At 44.3% G+C, this 20,970-nt stretch overlaps 1 protein-coding gene across 1 annotated transcript in view; it reads right to left on the bottom strand.

Moving 5' to 3' along the window:
• LOC119412175 (solute carrier family 41 member 3-like) overlaps positions 1 to 19,537 on the bottom strand; it is a 143,142-nt gene extending 123,605 nt beyond the window's left edge. The window contains exons 1-3 of the mRNA XM_037679151.1: positions 19,409 to 19,537; positions 10,691 to 10,798; positions 10,482 to 10,553 (exon numbers count right to left, since the gene is read on the bottom strand). Of these exons, the coding sequence (XP_037535079.1) occupies positions 10,482 to 10,553; positions 10,691 to 10,798; positions 19,409 to 19,537 (309 nt within the window). The remainder of the gene's footprint in view (positions 1 to 10,481; positions 10,554 to 10,690; positions 10,799 to 19,408) is intronic.
• Between the last annotated feature and the right edge of the window lie 1,433 nt (positions 19,538 to 20,970).

Below are 20,970 nucleotides of genomic sequence, written 5' to 3'. Positions count from 1 at the left end.
TGCAGGCAGGGCTGGAGAAACTGGTTACCAGAGCAGGCCCAGCTGGAGAAGCCAGTCAGCAGTGCAGGCAGGGTCCACAGTCCTTTGAACGTCAGCCTTGGGGGTGGGGGGTGGGGGGGAATTGGACGTTGTTTCACATGAATGCGTTTTGAATTGTTCTCGATTTTGGAGAGTCCCTTTCCAGTTAAATTATTTGAACTATTCACTTTGTTCTCCATCAAAAGGAGCTGGATTATTGCTACTTGTCCAAACTTTTTTGGGATTTGATGACACTGTGAAATTTTGAATCAACATATTTTTCCTTTAAAATGTTACATTTACTCAGATTAAACTTTTGATCTGTCATCTATGTTATATTATGAATAAAATATTGACATTTGCCATCTCCACATCATTGCATTCAGTTTTTATTCACAATTTGTTTAGTGTCCCAACCTTTTTGGAATCCGGTTTGTATATTACAGATCTTATTGTTCCATATTTTCCTAACAGAGCACTTCGCTCTCAGACTGCAGGTTTACTTGTGGTTCCTAGAATTTACAAAAACAGAATGGGAGGCAGATCTTTTAGTTATCAGGCTCCTCTCTTGTGGAACCAACTTCCAATTTCTGTCCGTGAGGCTGACACATTATCTAGTTTTAAAACTAGTCTTAAGACTTTCCTTTTTGCTAAATCCTATAGTTAGGGTCGGCTTGGTTTTCCTGAGCTGTCCCTTAGTTATGCTGCTATAGGCTTAGACTGCTGGAGAACAAACTGACCACGATTTTCACTCTACCACTGTCTTTACTTACTCTGCTCAACCTGTTTTGTATTTGTGATTTTTTTTTCTATCCTTAACATGTTTTTTTTTTTTTGTCTTTCAGAAAAACCTGGACCTATACCTGGACCTACCATTCTGTGTTCGTCTGTCTCTCCTTCCTGTCCTCTCAACCAGCCGGTCAAAGCAGATGGCCACTTGTCCTAAGCCTGGTTCTGCTGGAGGTTTCTTCCTTTAAAAGGGAGTTTTTCCTTTCCACTGTTGCCACTGTGCTTGCTCAGGATGGGAGACTGCAATGAAGCCAAGATTCAACTTGTCTGCTGGATTCCTTAGATAGAGAAATGTACTAATTGGCTTTTATGTATGTGAATGTTCCTGTAAAGTGCCCTGAGACAACTTTGCTGTGATTTGGCGCTATATAAATAAATTGAATTGAATTGAAATTTTGAGGGCAGCACGGTGGCGCAACTGGTAGAGCTGCTGCCTCTCAGCGAGCAGGTCCTTGGTTCAAACCCCGGTCCAGGGGCCTTTCTGGGTGGAGTTTGCATGTTCTCTCCGTGCATGCGTGGGTTTTCTCCGGGTACTCCGGTTTCCTCCCACAGTCCAAAAAACATGCATGTTAGGCTGATTGGTAACTCTAAATTGTCCCTAGGTGTGAATGAGAGAGTGAATGTTTGTTTGTCTCGTTTGTCTCTATGTGGCCCTGTGATGGACTTGCGACCCATCCAGGGTGTACCCCGCCCCTCGCACAGTGATTGCTGGACATGGGCACCAGCGACCCCCGTGACCCAAAATGGAATAAGCGGGTAAAGAAAATGGATGGATGGATGGATGAAATTTTGAGAAGATTAAAGGATTTTAAGTGTGACTTATAGTCTGAAAAATACGGTAATTATTTTTTCTACAATAAAAAAAATCACAGGTCTGCACAGTTCATAGTATTTTTTATTTAAAAAACTATTACCCCCCCCTTTTTTTTTTACAAGAATCCAGTCTTTTCATTTGTCCTAAATTGTAAAAATATCAACAAATGTTAAAAATTATTAGATATGTTTAGCTTTATAATGTCACCCCTACTGACAACAAAAGTCTCCTCCAACAAACCTAAAGAGTCCCATGGGCCACCAGTTGATAATCACAGGATTGCAGCTCTGGACACATTTAATGTAGTGAATGAAGGTGTAAAATTGTCTCTTGATTATAAAGGTTGTAGACCCCTGGTCTGGACAAAAGCAAACGTTGGTTACGTACTGTAACCCCAGATTCTATGAGTATAGGTGTAGTCCTTTAAGGCTGTCGCTGCTGGGTTATATCCCGTCATGCGAAGCATTGCACTGAAAAATTTAGTCCACGCCCACCTGCTGTGTGGGCTCCACCCGGTCTGTATAAATTTCGTTAAGAACGTGTAATCGGCTCCCAAATAGCTTTTTCTTCAGCCATTTAGGAGCCAGTGAGGCCCGAAGCTTAAAGGGTTACGCCTGTACTCATAGAATTTGGGGTTACAGTACGTAACCAACGTTCTATTTTGTATAGGCTTCGCCCTTTAAGAGCTGTCGCTGGTGGGTTAAGGGCGAAGCGGATGTGGTCCTCGCCTCACTGGGTCCATTCGAACATTGTATGAAGCAGAAGCTTGCCCAAAAACATCTTGTCACTCAGCTTCCCATGTACGTAAATACGCGTTGCGTAATTATGTGTACCATGCATAGACGCATGCTGTGTAGTTATGCGTTCTGAATGCATGAACGCCCCGGAAAGTTTCAACAGGGAGGGAAGATGCTGAAAAAGGGGCCATGAATCAAACGATTCACGGCTGAACAATATGAACAGATTAATAATAACAAGTGAACTGATTATTAATCAAATGAACTGATTGGTAACAATAGTCATGAACAGATTAGTGACAATAGAACCAAAATAACAGTCACAACTTGTGACTGTTAACAACATCTCACACTGTAATGCATGCAGTCAGATGCGAGTTTAAACAGGGTTCCATGAAACAACAATATTAATTCTGTTAGAACACTAAGTACAGAATGTGTCATGGAACGAGTCATAACATCACGTAGATAGAAGCGAATAAATGAGCAGGGTGTTGACCACGCGGCCGCAGTGCAAATATCCTGTATTGTCATACCATTATGCAAAGCAGTCGAAGATGCGATACCTCTGGTCGAGTGCGCCCTGAGGTTATCAGGAGGCTCTAAATCTGATGCTCTGTAGGCTTCAGAAATGGCCTCACACAGCCAGTGTGACAAGCGCTGGGTGGATAATGGGCGGCCTGCAGACGCATCTCTATAATGCACAAACAAATGTTGAGTTTGACGCATTGCAGCTGTGTGCGCTATGTAACACGTCAACGCCCGCACAAGACAGAGAAGTTGGAAATATGCTTCTTCTTCTGATTTGTGGGGGGGGGGGGGACCCCTCCAACGATATCGCTCTTGATTTAAAAGAGCATGTGATGTTTTTAGGCATAAAAGCTGGATTTGGTCTTAGATCAGCTGAGCTGCCATCAGCCTGAATTCTAAGACATGACGGAGCGACAGAGAGGGCAGATAAATCACTCACCCTCTTAGCAGATGTTAAAGCCAGCAGCAGGGCTGTTTTAAGAGATAAGAATTTAATTGGAACCTGATCCAAAGGCTCGAATGGAGCTTGATCAGGGCCCACAGGACCCGCGTTAAATCCCACTGTAGAGCAAGTGAGTGTGAAAACAGGCCTGTGTCTCTGTACACCTTTTAAAAAAATGCTTCATCAGCAGATGATTAAAAGCTGTTCTGTCCCCGAAACGTTCGTGACAGGAAGAGATGGCTGCAGTGTACGTTTTAATCGTGCTGAACGCCAAATTTCTGTCCGTCAGCTGCAGCAGAAAGGACAGCACGCCACCTAGCGGACATGAGGTGGCCTCTACACCTTTCTCTGTACACCTTTTACAAAACGCTCCATCAGCAGATAATTTAAAGCTGTTCTGTCTCCGCAAAACCTTTGTGACAGGAAGAGATGGCTGCAGCATACATTTTAATCGTGCTGAACGCCAAATTTCTGTCCATCAGCTGCTGCAGAAAAGACAGCACACTGCCTAATGGACATGAGGTGGCCTCTACACCTTTCTCTGTACACCAGCACTGAAAAGCTGTCCACTTTGATGTGTACAGCACTGTGGTGGATGCCACACATGAATCCTGGATTATGTGAACTACATCTTGCGGGAGACCCATCCTCTCTAAGCGGATCTGCACAACGGCCAGGCCCACAGGTGCTGGCCTATTTCTGGGTAACTCCTGATCGCTCCGCCCGCCTGGAGGAGAGCATCCTCCCTCCACGGCAGTTTCCACGGGCGCCCTGACAACAGGCGTCGTAGAACCGAAACCATGGTGTGTTCACACGCTTGGGAGCCACCAGGAGAGCTGTCAATCCCTCCTCCTGAACTCGGTTCGGAAACGGTAATATCAGAGGAGGTGGGAGGAACGCGTAAAGAAGCATTTTGGGCCATGGGCTGTGAGCAATCACGTCCACCCCCAGCGGTGGTTTGTCTCGCGGGCTCAGTGAAAACCATAGTTGACACTGAGCGTTTTCTCGTGTTGCAAACAGGTCCACAGCCGCTTTGCCAAATTTCTGCAACATCTGGGCCATCAGACCGAAGTGGAGGGTCCACTTCCCATGACGCGGACCGCCCCTGGACATCACATCTGCCCCTTGTTCAGAACACAGGGGATGTACACTGCTCTGATGGAGAGCAGATTTGGTGTGCCCAACACAGTAGTTTTCTCGCAATGTGTAACACTTGGGCTGAGCGCACATTCCCCTGCCGGTTTATGTAAGCAGCAGTAACCTTGTTGTCTGTGTGAATCAAAATGTGTTGATTCTGCAGCACAGGAGCAAAGTGTTGAATCACATTCAGTACCGTGCGACATTCCAGAACGTTTATATGAGCTGTTGTGAGAAAGGCCACAGCGCCCCTACAGCTCGAGATAGGCATGTCACCCCCCAACCTGACACTGACGCGTCTGTGAAGACTGACACGTGTGACGTAGGTCTGCTGACAGGGACTCCCTCTGACAAAACTAGGGGGTTTTCCAGTGTCGGAGATCTGTTCTTACGGAGGAAGGAACAGTGATCGTCCGTCTCTTTTACCTCACCCGATCCATGCGCTGACGAGCAAACCATCTCTGGAGGCGTCTCATGTGTAGTAAACCCAGCAGGGCCATTGTGTGAGCTGACAACATCGTTCCTAACAGCTTTATGATGGAAAATAGCTGTTACTACTCTGCCCGGTCTTACGTAGCGGAGCTGGACTCTTAGAGAGTCAATTCTCGTCTGTGATAAACGAATAAACGAGCCCTCATGGTGGTCGAGTTTAACCCCACTCCCAGATAACAATCATCTGGGCCGGGAGAATCGAACTTTTCCAATTTTATGACGAAACCCAGAATTAGCAGGTGTGACGTCAACACCTGAGCCTGTGCCGACACGTGAAGTGGTCTGCCCACGATCGCCTTGTTGAAAAACTGACAGGTCTAAATCGGTCTCATTCCTCCGGTCCGTTTGGAACCAGGAAGTAACATGAGTAAAAAAACCTGTGTTTTCCTCTCCGTCGGGAACCCCTGGACTTCTGCCTTTAGGGATGAGACCTAGTCTGGATGACAGGACCGTCTCTAAAAACTCCTCCGAACAGAGGGGGTCAGGCTGCAAGTTGCAACGTGTAACCCCTGCTATCAACTTGGCCATTCATCTGTCTGGCGCGCAAGCTCGCAGCCACTCTAAGTAACGTTCGTGGAGGCGGATCGCGTTTAGGTGGTGCGTCATGTTTTTACGGATGTCAGCCAATCCACCGCCTCAACCGCCGTCATGATCTGTGGGAGTGTGTTCCGCGTGACCCAAGGCGAGACTTCCTCGAAAGGGCTCTGAGCGCGCCTGTGTGCTGCGCTCGGGCTGCAGGTCCACATTCATGTATATGTGGACCGGTGTGTGTTGAGGAGAGGCTTGTGAAAACTGTTGATACAGCGGGAGCGCGTGTTTGACGCCACTGCGGTGAGACGCGTGTCGCTCCTGCCGAGAGTGAGGTCCTTCGCTGGGCTCGCTTTGCGGTCTCACATTTTTGCTGACGTGAGCAGGCGAGCGCTGAGAAGCGGTGAGTGCGCCTTCATCAACGTCATGCCGTTTGAGTGAAGGCTGCAAGCGCCGCGGAGGCACATGTTTGCTTCGGTCAGGCGCGTGCCACTCTTGCTGAGAGCGAGATCTCTCACCGGACCCGTCCCGCGGTCTCACGTTTATGCCGATGCGAGCCGGTGAAACACTGGGGAGCTGTGTGTGCGCCTTCATCAACGCAGTGCCATTTGGGTGAAGGCTGCTCATGTCGCGGGAGCGCGCGTTTGACACCGCTTCGATGAGGGGTGTGCAGCTTGGGCTGAAAACAAGTTATTCCACTAAACTTGTTGTGCGGACCACATTCGCTTACGACTGTTGTGTCATGCGGGTGTCTCACCTTGTTTTGGAGTAACAGTGATTGAAAAAACCTTTTTAAAGGCCACTGGCTCATTTTGTGTGGAGGATGTGTGAAGGAGCCACTGTCAGGTCATCTGAACTGACAGACTGGCTAAAAATAGATACTTTCATCATTAAATGATGTTTTATTCCAAAAACTCGTGTCATCTTCACACACATCCTCCGCAAACCGTCATTTTGAGTCATCTCCCCCGGAGCTCTGCAGTTTGTTGTCCTAGGGCGCCACCTGTTGGCGATCTCAGGGAAATGCTGAACCTCCGGATGCCGGGATGTCTGACGGGCGGGGCTGGCGTAGCGGAGCAGGGAGACATTGTGCAGCCGTGGAACATCTTGAAGATGATCCCTTGTTGAGGGGGGGGGGGGGGGGGGGCCCCAAAAAAAAGGCTTTCTGCAGCTCCTCCGAGAGGAAGGTGGAGTGACGGGCCAGGTGGACCTCTGGAAAACCTTGTCCTCCGGCTGCGATGTGAGACCAGCAGACAACAAAGAGGTACACAGGTTGAGGATGACGTCAGCTGCCTTGCAGAGGGAGCGCTACGTCTCCTCCAGCCTCTTGAACGTTGTACGCCAGCAGTGTAACGTATTGTTCGCTGCGGCCGCCTGGAACGCACTGGTGAGCTTGGTTGGAGAGCGATGTCACCGTCTGGTTATGCTTACCTGGAGGCGTAGGACGCTGGTCCAACCTGGACATCTTTGCTCCGAAAGCCTCCGCCAGGCTCGGCTCCAGGGGGGCACCGAGGGAATTTCCGCTCGGTGAAAACCCCTCTACTCTGGTGATGGGCGCGAATGTGGGAACCGGTGCCCTATTCTACCAGGAACCGGCTGCGGCCTTGTCCCAGTAGGACGTCACTGCTGGGAACGAGGCCAGATGGGATCAGGACGGCGAGCCAGAATGGAGCCCAGAAACCTTCCTGCTAGATCATCCGATCTGGGCAGGGAAAGGAGAGGGACGGAAAAAAGTCCCTTCATGTCAGCTGCCTCCTAGATTATGCTGGGCAGCTCCAGAGAAGGGCACTGACGGCTGTGAGCGGTGTGGTTGCCGATGCGAAGCAAGGTCCAGGGGTGGGGGTGAGGGGGGTGGGGGGGTGAGCATTCGCTCAGCCCCCCTCTACCGACACTACGCTCTCCAGGAGGGAATGAGCAGTGGGGGGCTGCTACTGACGTCGCCTGTCCCGGAGGAACCATCTGATTCGCAGCGAGAGTCGGCGATAAAGGAAAATTACAAGATGGCGTCATCCAGCGTGTAGTGACCTGCCACTGAGAATACTCCTCGGCACTTACCTTGAAACAAGACTGCTCGTCTGATTCTCCTCGGGGAGAACTCACTGGGACGACAGGAGGTTGACGTGGCACAGGCAGTCTTAACAAGGTTGGTCAAGCTAGACAACTTTCCTTCTTCGTTCTTCTGACCGTGCTATTAGTTTGCTGAAGAAAAATGGGAGCCGATTACTCGCTCTTAACGTAATTTATATGGACCGGGTGGGACCCACACAGCAGGTGGGCATGGACTAAATTTTTCAGTGCAATGCTTCGCATGACGGGATAAAACCCACAAGTGACAGCCTTAAATGACGAAGCCTATACGAAATAGAACCAAAATTACTTTTCCCCGTTGGCTCACATGTTTTACCATGAAACAGCACCGACACGAGCGTTAGGCTCCATCAGAGTCATTTTGCAATTAGTGTTTTTGTTAAGGGAGGCACGGTGGCTCAGTTGGTAGAGCTGCTGCCTCTCAGCGAGCAGGTCGCCGGATCAAATCCTGGCCCGGGACCTTTCTGGGTGGTTTTCATGTTCTCTCCGTGCATGTGTGGGTTTTCTCCAGGTACTCAAGTTTCCTCCCACAGACCAAAAACATGCATGTTAGGCTAATTGGTAACTCTAAATTGTCTCTAGGTGAGAGTGAAAGAGTGAATGGTTGTTTGTCTCGTTTTTCTCTGTGTGTCCCTGTGATGGACTGGAGACGTCCAGGGTGTCCGCTACCTCACAGCGACTGCTGAACATGGACACCAGTGACCCTCACGATCCAAAAAGAAAAAAGCAGGTAAAAGATAATGAAGGGAAGTTTTAGAGAACAAGCTAACAGAAGCTAGCTATAAGCTAACATTACTGCACAAAGCTGGTAGTTAACTGGAAGATTAGTGGCAGGTGACAACACTGCCCAAATAAAAGACGACAAAAACACAAACAAGAAAAAAAAAATTGTATATTTTCAGGTTAAATAAAACTTTCATTTTTTGGGAAAAGAAACCCTAGTTACTGACCTCTAGTCATTTCTCAGTTGTGTTACATCATTACTAAAATAAATAATTCACCCGATTACTTTGGTTTTAATTGTTTACTTTTCAATAAAGAAACATTTTACAGTTTGATCTGATTTTTTTAGTCTGAAATTTTTTTTTGGTATTTTTACCAGTAAACCCACAGAGTTAGGTTAATTTATACACAGACAAAAGACACGGAGATGATGTTCATCCTTCATCTTGTTTCACTTCATTAGGGCAAATAAATAAATAAATAACTGTTCTCACACGAGCTGCTTCAGTTGAGTGCTTGGAAAAAGATGTTTATGGTGGAGTTTAATTACACTGTAGTGAACTCGGCCTCCGACCAAAACCTGCCTCTGAAGACCTTCATGGGACAGGAACTGTTATTTCATTGATTTGAATCCAGAAATACAAATTAGCTCATCCAGAGACTGTCTAATTGTATCCTGAAGTAATCAATTGAAAGAACACTCTTCTTTTATATTATCATTACTATTTTACAATATCTTGATAATCAAAAGTGTGTTTAGTTCATATCATTTCTAAAGTTGAAATGAACTACTCATTTTAAATCAACTGTGAAACAGTATTAATGATTTTTTTACACCTCATTTAAATTAGAAATCAAGTTAAATGTCTATTTACAAAGTAATTATGCATTTTGATCTTCTGTCTGAATGAGAAGTAGTGATGTCGGTCGAAAGTCAGAGACAGTCAGAAAGAAGTTTTTAGAACAGGCTATATTGTTTTTAAACCTAGCAGACTGTAAAAAGAGAAACACTGGCACCTACAAAGTTTCTCACTTCCTCAAAACATTTCCCTGTCTGTACTAAACGTTCCTAAACATTAATGCACTTTCTTGACTTGAAATAACCCTCTGACATCACTAGAACCACCCCCTGTTGGTTGTTTCAACCAATCAGGAAGTCCTGAAGTGACCAGAAGTGAGAACTCTTTTAAAAGTCCACACTTCCTGGAACTTCTAGTTTTCTCGGTTTTCTCAGTCTCCCGAGTCTCTCAGTCTTCAAGTCAGTCTTCTGAGTCTTTGATAGAGTTTCCACTCAGATGTAGAAGACTCCAGAAGGCTTGAGAAGACTCCATCAAAGACTGAGTTCAACTCAGATCCAAGACTTCAGAAGAACTCAGAAGAACTTGAGAAGACGGAGAAGACTCCCGAAGACTGAATAGTTCCAGGAAGTGTCGACTTTTAAAAGAGTCCTCACTTCTGGTCACTTAATACTTCCTGATTGGTTGAAACAACCAACAGGGGGTGGTTCTAGTGATGTCAGAGGGTTATTACAAGTCAAGAAAGTGCAAGAATGTTTAGGAACGTTTAGTACAGACAGGGAAATGTTTTGAGGAAGTGAGAAACTTTGCAGGTGCCAGTGTTTCTCTTTTTACCATCTGCTAGGTTTAAAAACAATAGAGCCTGTTCTAAAAACTTCTTTCTGACTGTCTCTGACTTTCGACCGACATCACTACTTCTCATTCAGACAGAAGATCAAAATGCATAATTACTTTGTAAATAGACATTTAACTTGATTTCTAATTTAAATGAGGTGTAAAAAAAATCATTAATACTGTTTCACAGTTGATTTAAAATGAGTAGTTCATTTCAACTTTAGAAATGATATGAACTAAACACACTTTTGATTATCAAGATATTGTAAAATAGTAATGATAATATAAAAACAAGAGTGTTCTTTCAGTTGATTACTTCAGGATACAGATAGACAGTCTCTGGATGAGCTAATTTGTATTTCTGGATTCAAATCAATGAAATAACAGTTCCTGTCCCATGAAGGTCTTCAGAGGCAGGTTTTGGTCAGAGGCCGAGTTCACTACAACACTGTCATGAATCCAGCAGAAAAGTGTATGTGTGTGCGCACGTATGTGTGCGCGCGTGCGCACGTATGTGTGCGCGCGTGCGCACATGTGTGTGTGTGTGTCACCTGAATGAGAGCCAAATTACAAAACACCATCCTCTGCCGCTGCCAGGCCTCATCCAGCTGTCCAGTGTTGGCCTGGACACAAACAGGTTTACGATCATTTCCTAATCAAGTGTCACCGGTTCATACTAACTGAAAGTCACTGGTACCAGCACATGTTCTGGTTCTGAACCAAGCATGTTTTGTTGATTTCTTTGTGTTTTTGCACTCACCGCCGTCGACAGTCTGGAAGCCAACGTCATCTCTAGATTTCCCTTCAGCCCCACCAGAGCTGGCACCAAAATAAAAACCTCAGAAATCTCTTTGAACACCTCCCAGTGCTGAAAAACACACAACTGGTAATTTAGTTGCACTAAAAAAAGCACAGTTTTAAAACACACATGTAGCTCAGTCTACAGCTGCTTTACAACTTTATATCTTCCTTGTTCTTTTTATCTTCAGTTTGAGAAACATGTTCAACATCTTTGTCTTTGTACAATCAGCACAAGACAAAAGGCTCATTGACTTTACTGCTGATAACACTTTATTTGAAAGGGTGTGCAAGACAGACATGACACTGTCATGAACATGATAATGTCTTTGTCATAACAGGCATTTTAAACAATGTCAACTTTGCATCAAAGGTGTCATAATTTATCGAATGTCACTTAATGACACCTGTCATGAACATACATAAAGACTCGTTCATGTTCATGACTGTGTCATGTTATGTTCATGACTGTTATGAACATGACATGACACTGTCATGAACATGACAATGTCATGAACATGACAATGTCATGTCATGTTCATGTGTGTCATGTCAGTCTTATGCACACCCCTTGAAATAAAATGTTACCAAAACGTTTTTTAATTTCAAATTTAGCTCAAATTAATTTCTTGACTTACTGCAGCGTGTTTTTGTCATACATGTCACTTCCATCCATCCATTATTATTTCTATCACCTTCTACCATAAAAGGCCACAGGCAAGTGCTTATATCCGTGCGTTTATAAGTTTGCCTTTCTGTCTGTTTGCAAAATAACCATAGGACAGATTTTCATGAATTTTCATGATTATCAATGGATGTCTTTCTAAAACTTACTAAATTAGTCACACGAGTACCACAAGATTCACAAACTCAGCTTTTCAAATGTACACAGTTCAAAATGCACAAGTAGAAATATTGTGCACTCACAGTCTAACACACGAGCACAAATCACTTGATGTGCACAGATGAGTCAGCACAAGCGCACAGATCAGCTGCCTGTCAATTTGACACACCACTCCAGAAAGGGGGTGCTGCGTTCAAGGTTCATGAAAAACTGAGACATCTGAGCTTTACCTTATTCACTGAGTTCTTGGAACAAAACATTTCTAACTTGGCACACTTTTAAACAATTGTGAACATGTTTAATTGTGCACATTTGAATAACTGCTTATACATTTGTCAATCTTGTGGTATGCCTTTGTCATGTTTTTGCCCCTTTTTTTTTTTTTACCTCAGCCTGTCTAGTTTCATGTTTTCTCCTGCCAAGTGTTTTCTGTCCTGTCAATCACTCAGTTCATGTGCCTGCACCATGCCGCCTCTCCCTGCCTCTGCAATCAGCTTCATTCATTGCACCTGTGCACCTCCCTACTTAAGCTCCCTGCTCACCCTCATTCAGTACCAGATTCTCAAAACTCTCTGAGCAGTAGAAATCCAGCACTTCTTGTTTTTGCATCCTGCCTTGTTCTGAACCCAAGCCTGTTTTCTGACTACCCGACCTGCCTGCTCCCTTTTGGATTTTGTCTGCTTCAGTCCTCTTGGTTATTACTCTGCGCCTCCACACCGACCACGATTCAGGAACACGTTTTTTTATTTATTTATTCTGCTCTGCCTCCCTGTGCTCAAACCCCTGCTACCCATCTTGGACCCGGGAGCTGGATTTGCCCTTATTGGACCTGTACGCCTTCTGTGTGCTCCGCTGCTGCTGTTCACTCTGCATGAGTGACGTCATCGGCTCCAGCGAGACTACATCTCCTGTTATTCCATCAAGACAGAAGGTTAGTGACATTCATTGGACCCCTCCTTGCCTCCTCATCAGGTTCACTAACGCTTCTGTCTTGACAGATCGGACCCGGACCTACACCAGAAGCTGTTTATTTTCTAATAAACTTTTTAAAACCATTTCTGTGTTGATGTGCTGATCCAAACCGGTTCTTGTCAGCCTTTGACTACTTTTGAGACTAATGTACTTCCATAACTAGCACACACACACACCAAATGGCAGTTGGCTCTGATCATCCTTGGGTTTTCCTGTATGAGTCTGTGGATCACGTTGTTTAGTTTGCATGTTTCTCCTGGAAACAGCTCCAGAACCAGTCAAACCTTTTCTGGGAGGGGTCCACATATTTGGAATGAGCTTGATGAGCTTTTGAAAGAGTTGAAATTATCTTCACCTTCAAAAAACAGTTAGACCAAATTGCTCCATTTATATGCTTGACATCACTTGTAGGACCTGTAACTGATTGATCAGAAGTAACATAATCTGTATTGTATGTGGAATTTTTATGAGGACTGATGTTTTATTGTGTTATTTTAATATGTTATAATTTGTATGCAATATGTACCCAGGCTCTGTCTATAAGCTTTAAATAGCTTTTTGGAGACCCGATTCACGCACTGTTATAGTGTGTGTGTGTGTGTGTGTGTGTGTCCTTGTTTATGCTGCTTTGTGAGGCCCATTTTTCCAACTTATACTGCATTGTGAGGACCAACTGCTCCTTATGGGGCCCAAAGCCCGGGCCCCATAAGAAGAAGTCCCGTTGGTGGGTTAGGGGCTAGGTTTAGGACTAAGGTGTGAATTGAGGATGTGTTAGGTTTAGGGTTAGGTATGTACTGGTAATGGTTAGGTTATGGATAAAGGTCATGGTTAGGCTATAGAAATGAATGAAAAATGAATGGAAGTCAATGCAAAGGCCCCATAAAGATAGCAAAACAAACCTGTGTGTGTGTGTGTGTGTGTGTGTGTGTGTGTGTGTGTGTGTGTGTGTGTGTGTGTGTGTGTGTGTGTGTGTGTGTGAAAATGAACTGAACCAGTTGGGCCACCACCAAAATGGTTCTTGCAGATCCAAGGCTGGAGGTGTTATAGGAGGAAGGAAAACCTGCCATTGAGAATTTTGTGACAATCCTTTCAGATCAGTGTCACTCTTTTTGACTGTTCTCAGGTTAATAAGTCACAGCTAATAGTTCTTGGGTAAGAAGACTTCTCCTTTGAGAAAAATGATATGAAGGGACATGAGTTTACTTCACAATCCAGCAGGTGACGTTGGGCAGCAACACAGAGGAACTTCACAAATGATGCTTGAGGCAGCAGCATTGATGATTCCAACACACACACACACCAGTGACCACTCTAGGGGGTGGGACACAGTGGCAGCTGCCACTGGACAACTTGTCTAGCCAGCAGTTGACATGCTGGTTGTTGGCCAGTTACTGTGTTGTTGTCATGTTCTGGTCTTGGGTGAACCCAAATGCAGGCAGACACACTCTCAGGATAATTAAAGAATCTATATTAACAAAAACAACAAGTTGACAAGGCAGCATTACTCACAGGGAACAAGGAATCCAGAGATACTGAGCGTCAGGACCAGATGGGAGCAGGAAGCAATGCCAGAGCATGGAGAACACAAAGACCGAGACTTAAATACAGGAGGACACAGACAAGGGTAAAACACCAACAACTGGGAGGAGCAAACAAGTGGCAGAGGAGGAACTAATTACAAGAAGACGGCAGGAGAACAGGACTGACACAACACAAGAGGGAGCCAGACACCAGGTAACACAATCCTTACATGTACAATGTTGAAAGTCAGTAACAGAAATTCAGTCTCTGTTCAAGCTCATTGATTCAGAATCCACACACCCCTTTCTAAATGAAGTGACCACTGGAAGACTACAGGCACTCTACATTTGGAGTAGCAGGTGTCAGATCCTGAGTATGAAAGCTTTATGGGGGCCGAGATGATGTAGAGGCAGGGCAGTCAGCTCAGGACTCAACAATCCCAGGCTCAATCCCCAGTTAATGCACATCTCATGGTGTCTCTGAGCAGCACACCCCCATCCCCAGTTGCCCCCTGCACCCCAAACAGCCGCCCACTGCACCACCTGGAGGTGGACGGGCCAAATGCAGAGCCAATTTCGCCATTGTATGAGAACATACAATAATGACAATACATAACACATTATTATTGTTATTATTAAACACAATCTTTCCTCTTCCTTGGTGGTTATTGTTTTCAGTCATTTCTTTTAGCTCAGCCGTCTACTTATTTTCAGACTCTTGCATAACGGTCAGTTAGTAGCTTTGTTCCACTGACATAAGTATTAGGAAGATCTGTGTTGTCTTATCAGATTTTTTTGCAGGTCTGTCACTGGAAAACATCAGGCAAAGCATGCTATAGAGCCATTTATTTTAGTTTTGTCTGTATCTGACCAGTGTTTGATGGCGTAATGGGTCAAAGGAGTTGTAGGGGTAACTGATCTTTTAACATAATTATTGTGTACAAAAATGAATGAATGAACAAATTAAGAAATACACTTTGCACACCTTGATTGTTTACAAGATTGTGCCATTTTTATTACTGTACCATTTACGCTGTGCCTCTTGCAGAATACTGAACTTTTCACCCTGTTTCTAAAGGATCATGTACCTTGCAGGAAAATTCATTTGGACAGCTTGTTCTCATAATCTCATGTTTGTGACCATGAGTGAGAGTGTGAACATAGACTGACCAGAAAACAGACACATTCGCCTTGCTGCACAGCTCCTACACCACAACGGACCGGCGCTTATTGCACAATACTGCAGAAGCAGGATTGATCTGTCTATCAATCTCAAACTCTTCCGTCACTCATGAACAAATTCTTGAAATACTCAAACTCCATTACATGAGGCAGCACCTCACACCAACGCAGGGAGGACAACCCACCCTTCTATGTCCATGGAATTAGTTTAGGAGGTGCTAATTCTCATTTTAGCAGCATAAAAATTGACTGTAAATAGCTACAGTGAGAGCTGGAAGGGGTACGACTTACTGCTGACAATGCAAACCAAACTCTCACATTTAGAGCCTGAGTGACCCATAGCAATGGACCCCCAAGCCTGTACACCAGTAGCAGCTCCACCATGTACCCCTGGAAACACGGTCAAATGCCTTCAAGACAACAAAACACATGTAGACTTGTTTATCCTCCTGAATTCAAGGTTTGACCATTGACCAGACTCTTTTTTTTTTCCAGCCACCCTGAAGAGTCCTTACCAAGGAGGATGCCCCATAATCAGAGCACACCCTCCGGACCCCTAGTCTTAAACCTAGTCTGACAGTCAAGTGGCACTGGCTGACAGTGGAAGCTGCCACTGAGCTTTTAACTACCTCACTGAACTCAGGTCTTGTGCTCTATAAATAAATCTGACTTGACTTGACTTTCTCCATAAAAGTGGAAGAAGTGGAGGAAAACACATGAAATGACCTCTGGGCTGATGGGATAGAGAAGGGCCTCCAAGTATTCCTTCCACTACATGGTTGAGACAAACATCACTCCACCTCCACCCAGTACTGGTAATGTGTTGTTTTTTCCCCACCTTATGGTTGACCAAAATCTTCTTGATTGAAAGTCTCTATCCAAGGTCTCAACAAGCTCCCCTCCAGATCTATGCCTCAGCAACAACAGGGCTGCAGCCTGCAGATACCCCTCAGCCGCCTCTGGAGTACCACCAGCCAATCAGGCCTGACAGGACTCCTCTGCACGGAAAACATTATAGTAAAAATAAAAAAATAAAGTTATGAATTTTAAGATGACGTTAAAATATGCAGTAACTCAGCAGCTACTTTGTGTAAGTCTGGGACAAAATGACATGACGAACAATCGGCTCTCAGGTTTCGTGTCATTATTCCTGAAAGACAAAGACCTTTAATACATCTACATCTAAAATTTAACTTGTCCTCCAACAAGAAGTTTCCCCTCTGCTGCAACTTTATGTCAAAGCTTTACTGCCCTAAGAAAAACAATCTAGATACGCCACTGACACACACACACACACATGCACACACACCGTCTCTCTCCTCACGCCTCATTCTTCAGCAAACGAGCAGATGAGGTCGAGCGCTGGAAGAAGCTAGGTCTCTCGCGGGGCTTGAAAAGAGTCCACCTCCTGTGGGACAGGGACATCCAGAAGGCCAGCAGCTTCTTCTCGGCCCTCCTCCTGTGCTCCTGCTCCTCCTCATTCTCCCTCAGCATCTTCTTCTCTTTGTCTACGCTGCTGCCACATTGTGTCTTCTGGACCAGTTTCTTTAAGTGAGAGACATTTCAACCCAAGCAGCACGATGGCGCTGCTGGTAGAGCTGCTGCCTCTCAATGAGCAGGTTGTCCTGGTTCAAATCCCCGTCCGGGGCCTTTCTGGGTGGAGTTTTCATGATCTCTCTGTGCTGTGTGGGTTTCCTTCCACAGACCAGAAACATACATGTTAGACTGATTGGTAACTCTAAATTGTCTCTAGGTGTGAGTGAGAGAGTGAATGGTTGTTTGTCTCGTTTGTCTCTATGTGTCCCTGTGATGGACTGGAGACCTGTCCAAGTTGTCCCCCGCCTCTCGCACAGTGACTGCTGGATATGGACACCAGTGATGACCCTCACGACCCAAAAAGGAAGAAGTGGATAAAAGATAATGGATTTGTGGATGGACATTTCGTCCCCCATCCAGAGGACTTTGTCAGTCTACAGCTTGCCAACCAGATCTGTCCCATAAGTAGCCTTCGCTGCTGTGTTTCAAGACAACCTCCTGTTGGAATCTCAAAAGTAGGCTTAATACATGCAAAACAATCAGTCATCATCAATGTGATTAAAAAAACTTCAATAATTTAAGGAACTGTCTTCCTTACTTTATTTTATATTTTTTTCTTCACCTCTATTGTTTCCAAAGCTTATGCTAACAACTTGCATATGTTAGCTAACTCAGACATCAGAGACCTTCTTCTTCTTCTTCTTTTGGCTGCTTCCTATTTTAGGGGTCGCCACAGCGAACTAAATCGCACAAAGATTTGGCCATTATTTTTTACGCCGGATGCCCTTCCTGACACAACCACAGACCACCGAGCTACCACAGCCCTCTGTGTGGAGCAGAGAGCTGCTATCTAGGACACCCGGAGGAGCAGATGGTGGGGGTTAAGGGACTTGCTCAAGGACCCAAAGTGGGACGAATGAGGGTGGGGGCAGGTGTGGGTGCTTCACCTACCCCACCCACATTTTTGATGTTGTCAGTAAATGGTAAATGGACTGTACTTATATAGCACCTTTCTATCTTATTTCAAGATACTCAAAGCACTTTACACTACAATCTGTGCCTCATTTACCCATCCACACAGCACTAGATCTCTACAAAGCTAATTGAACAAATAATTCTAATGAGACTAATCAGTGCTTTAGATCACATTCATACACTGATGGGACACACATCAGAGGCAACGAGGGGTTCAGTGTCTTGCCCAGGGACACTTCGGCATTTGACTGCTGGTGGATTCGAACCTCCAACTCTCGCATTAGAGGACAACTGCTCTAACCACTCAGCCACAGCTGCCCCGTACTGGGGCTTGAACCGGCGATCTTCCGATCACAGGCCCACCTTCTTTAACTTCTGCGCCACCACTCCCCTTATTATTGGTACTATTGGTCTCTGATGTCTAACTCAGACATCAGACATCAGAGACCAATAGTTGAATTCATAATATGTAATCAATTTAAGCTTTACATGAAGATTTGTAACACTTTAAAGAACCCATCGCAGCATATTCCGTCACCGTTCCAACAAAGTTGAAGGTTTATGTATATTTATTTAATCTATTTCTTTATTTAGCTTGAAACTTTATTAAACCAGAAAAAGTGTCATTCAGTTCTTCTCTGGTCTACTCCAACACATTCAGAATAAAGGAAACTAATCTAAAACTTTGTAGCAGTTTATGTTTACTATTACACGCACAGTGTTTGTGTGTTTGTTGTGGGAGCCATCTTTAATTGGGTTGACCTTCAGGATGGATTTGAACTGACAGCTCTTTCACCACAGTGAGTCGGTTCTTTTCTCAAGAGGTCCTCCATGTAAAGTTTTATCCACTTGATAGAGTTCTAGAAAGTGTCCACGTTGTTAATTAAAGTAGGGCACAGATGTTTTACACTGCACCACCGGTGATAGAACATTATGCTGTGTGCTGACTCAGCTGCTTTATAAAGGCTAAAGCTAACACTTGCAACTTGTTATTGTGACTTATAGATTTGTTGAAAATAAAAAGAAAATAAATAAAAGATCTTTATTGTGCACAAAGGGAAGTAATAGTTCTTTCAGGGATTTTTACTTTAATTTAGATGTTTTTATTCACAAATTAGACATAAGTTGATCAGAGAATAGAAAAAACCTTTTGGTTAGGGTTCAATAAATGAGATTACAGATTTGAAACTGCTGCCTTTTAGATAAATGATTAACTTTTAGCAAAGAGTGTTTAACATAAATGCATGTTTTTTTTTTTTAATTCTTGATTGTTTTATTGCTAAAACTTAAAAGTCAGAAGCAGCTTTACCTTATCACTGACATTTGTTTATTCGTTTCTATAGAACAAGTCACCTCACCTGGTCATCATGACCCCCTCCACTGCTCACCCGCCCCAAAACAAACAGCTGAAAATGATTCGTTAGAGCTTTGGACATGTGTATAAAAAAATACATGGATGGTTTTTGAAACCACAGCATATCACGGTCAGCGGCTGCGAAGCCTTTGTTTTATTGTTTAATTTTAAAGCTACTTGTCCAAACATCCCAAAATATTTTGCAGAACTTTTGGAGCAAGTTATGATTTCTGTAACTCTTGTACATGTTGGATCAAACATCCTGCTTTCACAGAGGAATGAACAGAGCCGACTGACCTGCACCTGGTCTAGCAGCATGCCGGCGGTCACCATGCCCTGCCCGGCCAGCAGGTATGAAGGCAGCACCTGGAGGCAGATCTTCCTGGACGTCTCTCTGCAGGACAGGTGGAACTTCTCCTCCCTCATGGTGTCAGGACGGGACAGGACTGCTGCTGAGAGTCATGACTGACAAACACTGCCAACTCTCTGTTGTCCCTCGTCAGACTGAGCCAACCAGAGTCCAACACTGTTTATCTTCAGGTCTGTCCATGTGTCCTCATGCCTGCTGCTCTTTGGTCCATCTGTGACAAACACTTTTATTTTGGTGATTTTAGATTCAGTTAATTCCTGTTCACATTTTAGAATCCAGCTGTACATTGACATTACTACTTGAGAAGCTTTTTTTTTTACTTGTTCCCTTGTCCTGTCCGGCATTGTGACACTTAGAATTATTGTCTGAGTGTCAAAGTGATGCCCAACAGATTTACTTTCACAAGCAGAGCATTATGACTGGCACTAATGATCCACTTGATATAAAAATTAAATTTTATTAGAATTTGCTATGGGCTTGTTTCCGATGTAATGGATATGGGGATGAAAAAGAAGAAGATAACAAAGCAGAAAAGTGAGAAAAGAGTTAAAAGGTAAAGAAGGAGATAGGAATAGAGGAGAGAGAGAGGGATAAGGAGAACACAAATCAACATCATTGAAGTCTGCCTCGAGACCTGCGGCAAGAAAAAAAAAGACAAGACAAAACCAAGAAATCACAACAACAAACATATAATTATACTTATAACATCATTAGAAAGTGTTTTATACAGTACATGGTAATACAAGATTCATTTAGTGGCCACCACAACCCAAATGAGTGTGTAGCTGATAAACACATGAATCTAAACATCTGTGTGAGCATGCTTGTCACTATAAGGTTTCTCCATAAAAAAATGTTCAATAGTGGATGTGGGGACCCACAGACACATCCACACAGGACATGATGGTAACACAGGGAAGACCGGAACCACAGACACAAATGCCCCTTTTCCACTGTTACGGTGCGGATCAGGTCAGTTCGGCTCGTGTCTCGTTGCGTTTCCATTTACACTTCTGGACCGGCTCTGTATGTGGGGACTAGAATCCAACTTGTCTTACCACCTGGTGGCGGAAGTGCTCCATTAAGCTACTTACTAGCCATCACTAAACGTATTAGAAGAAGAACACTTTGAAGGTTTTATAATAGATATAAACACTAGATACAGCATTGACCGCTATCGCCTATTGGCGCTGACGAGCTGTAGGGTAGCCATCTTGGAACGGTCGACCGCTCCACTCAGTGTAATCTGTTTGTCAGGAGCAATGAAGTATCTGCGTGTTTAATCAGTCATAGCTGAATACTAAACTCATTCTCACCATTTTTTCCTCAGTAAATCTTAGGCGTACAGCCATTAAAGCTCAACACATGGTTCAGTGTATGTAAATATTCTTGGTGGAGTTAACATTAACACTAATAAAATATTATTATAAGTTTTGCAAAACTCACAGTCAATGATACATTTTTATTAATATCTATATATATATCTATC

This window comes from Nematolebias whitei, chromosome 7, assembly GCF_014905685.2.
Source record: "Nematolebias whitei isolate Nwh7 chromosome 7, NemWhi1, whole genome shotgun sequence".
In the NCBI taxonomy this organism is placed as follows: Eukaryota; Metazoa; Chordata; class Actinopteri; order Cyprinodontiformes; family Rivulidae; genus Nematolebias; species Nematolebias whitei.
This window is presented reverse-complemented; position numbering and strand designations above follow the sequence as displayed.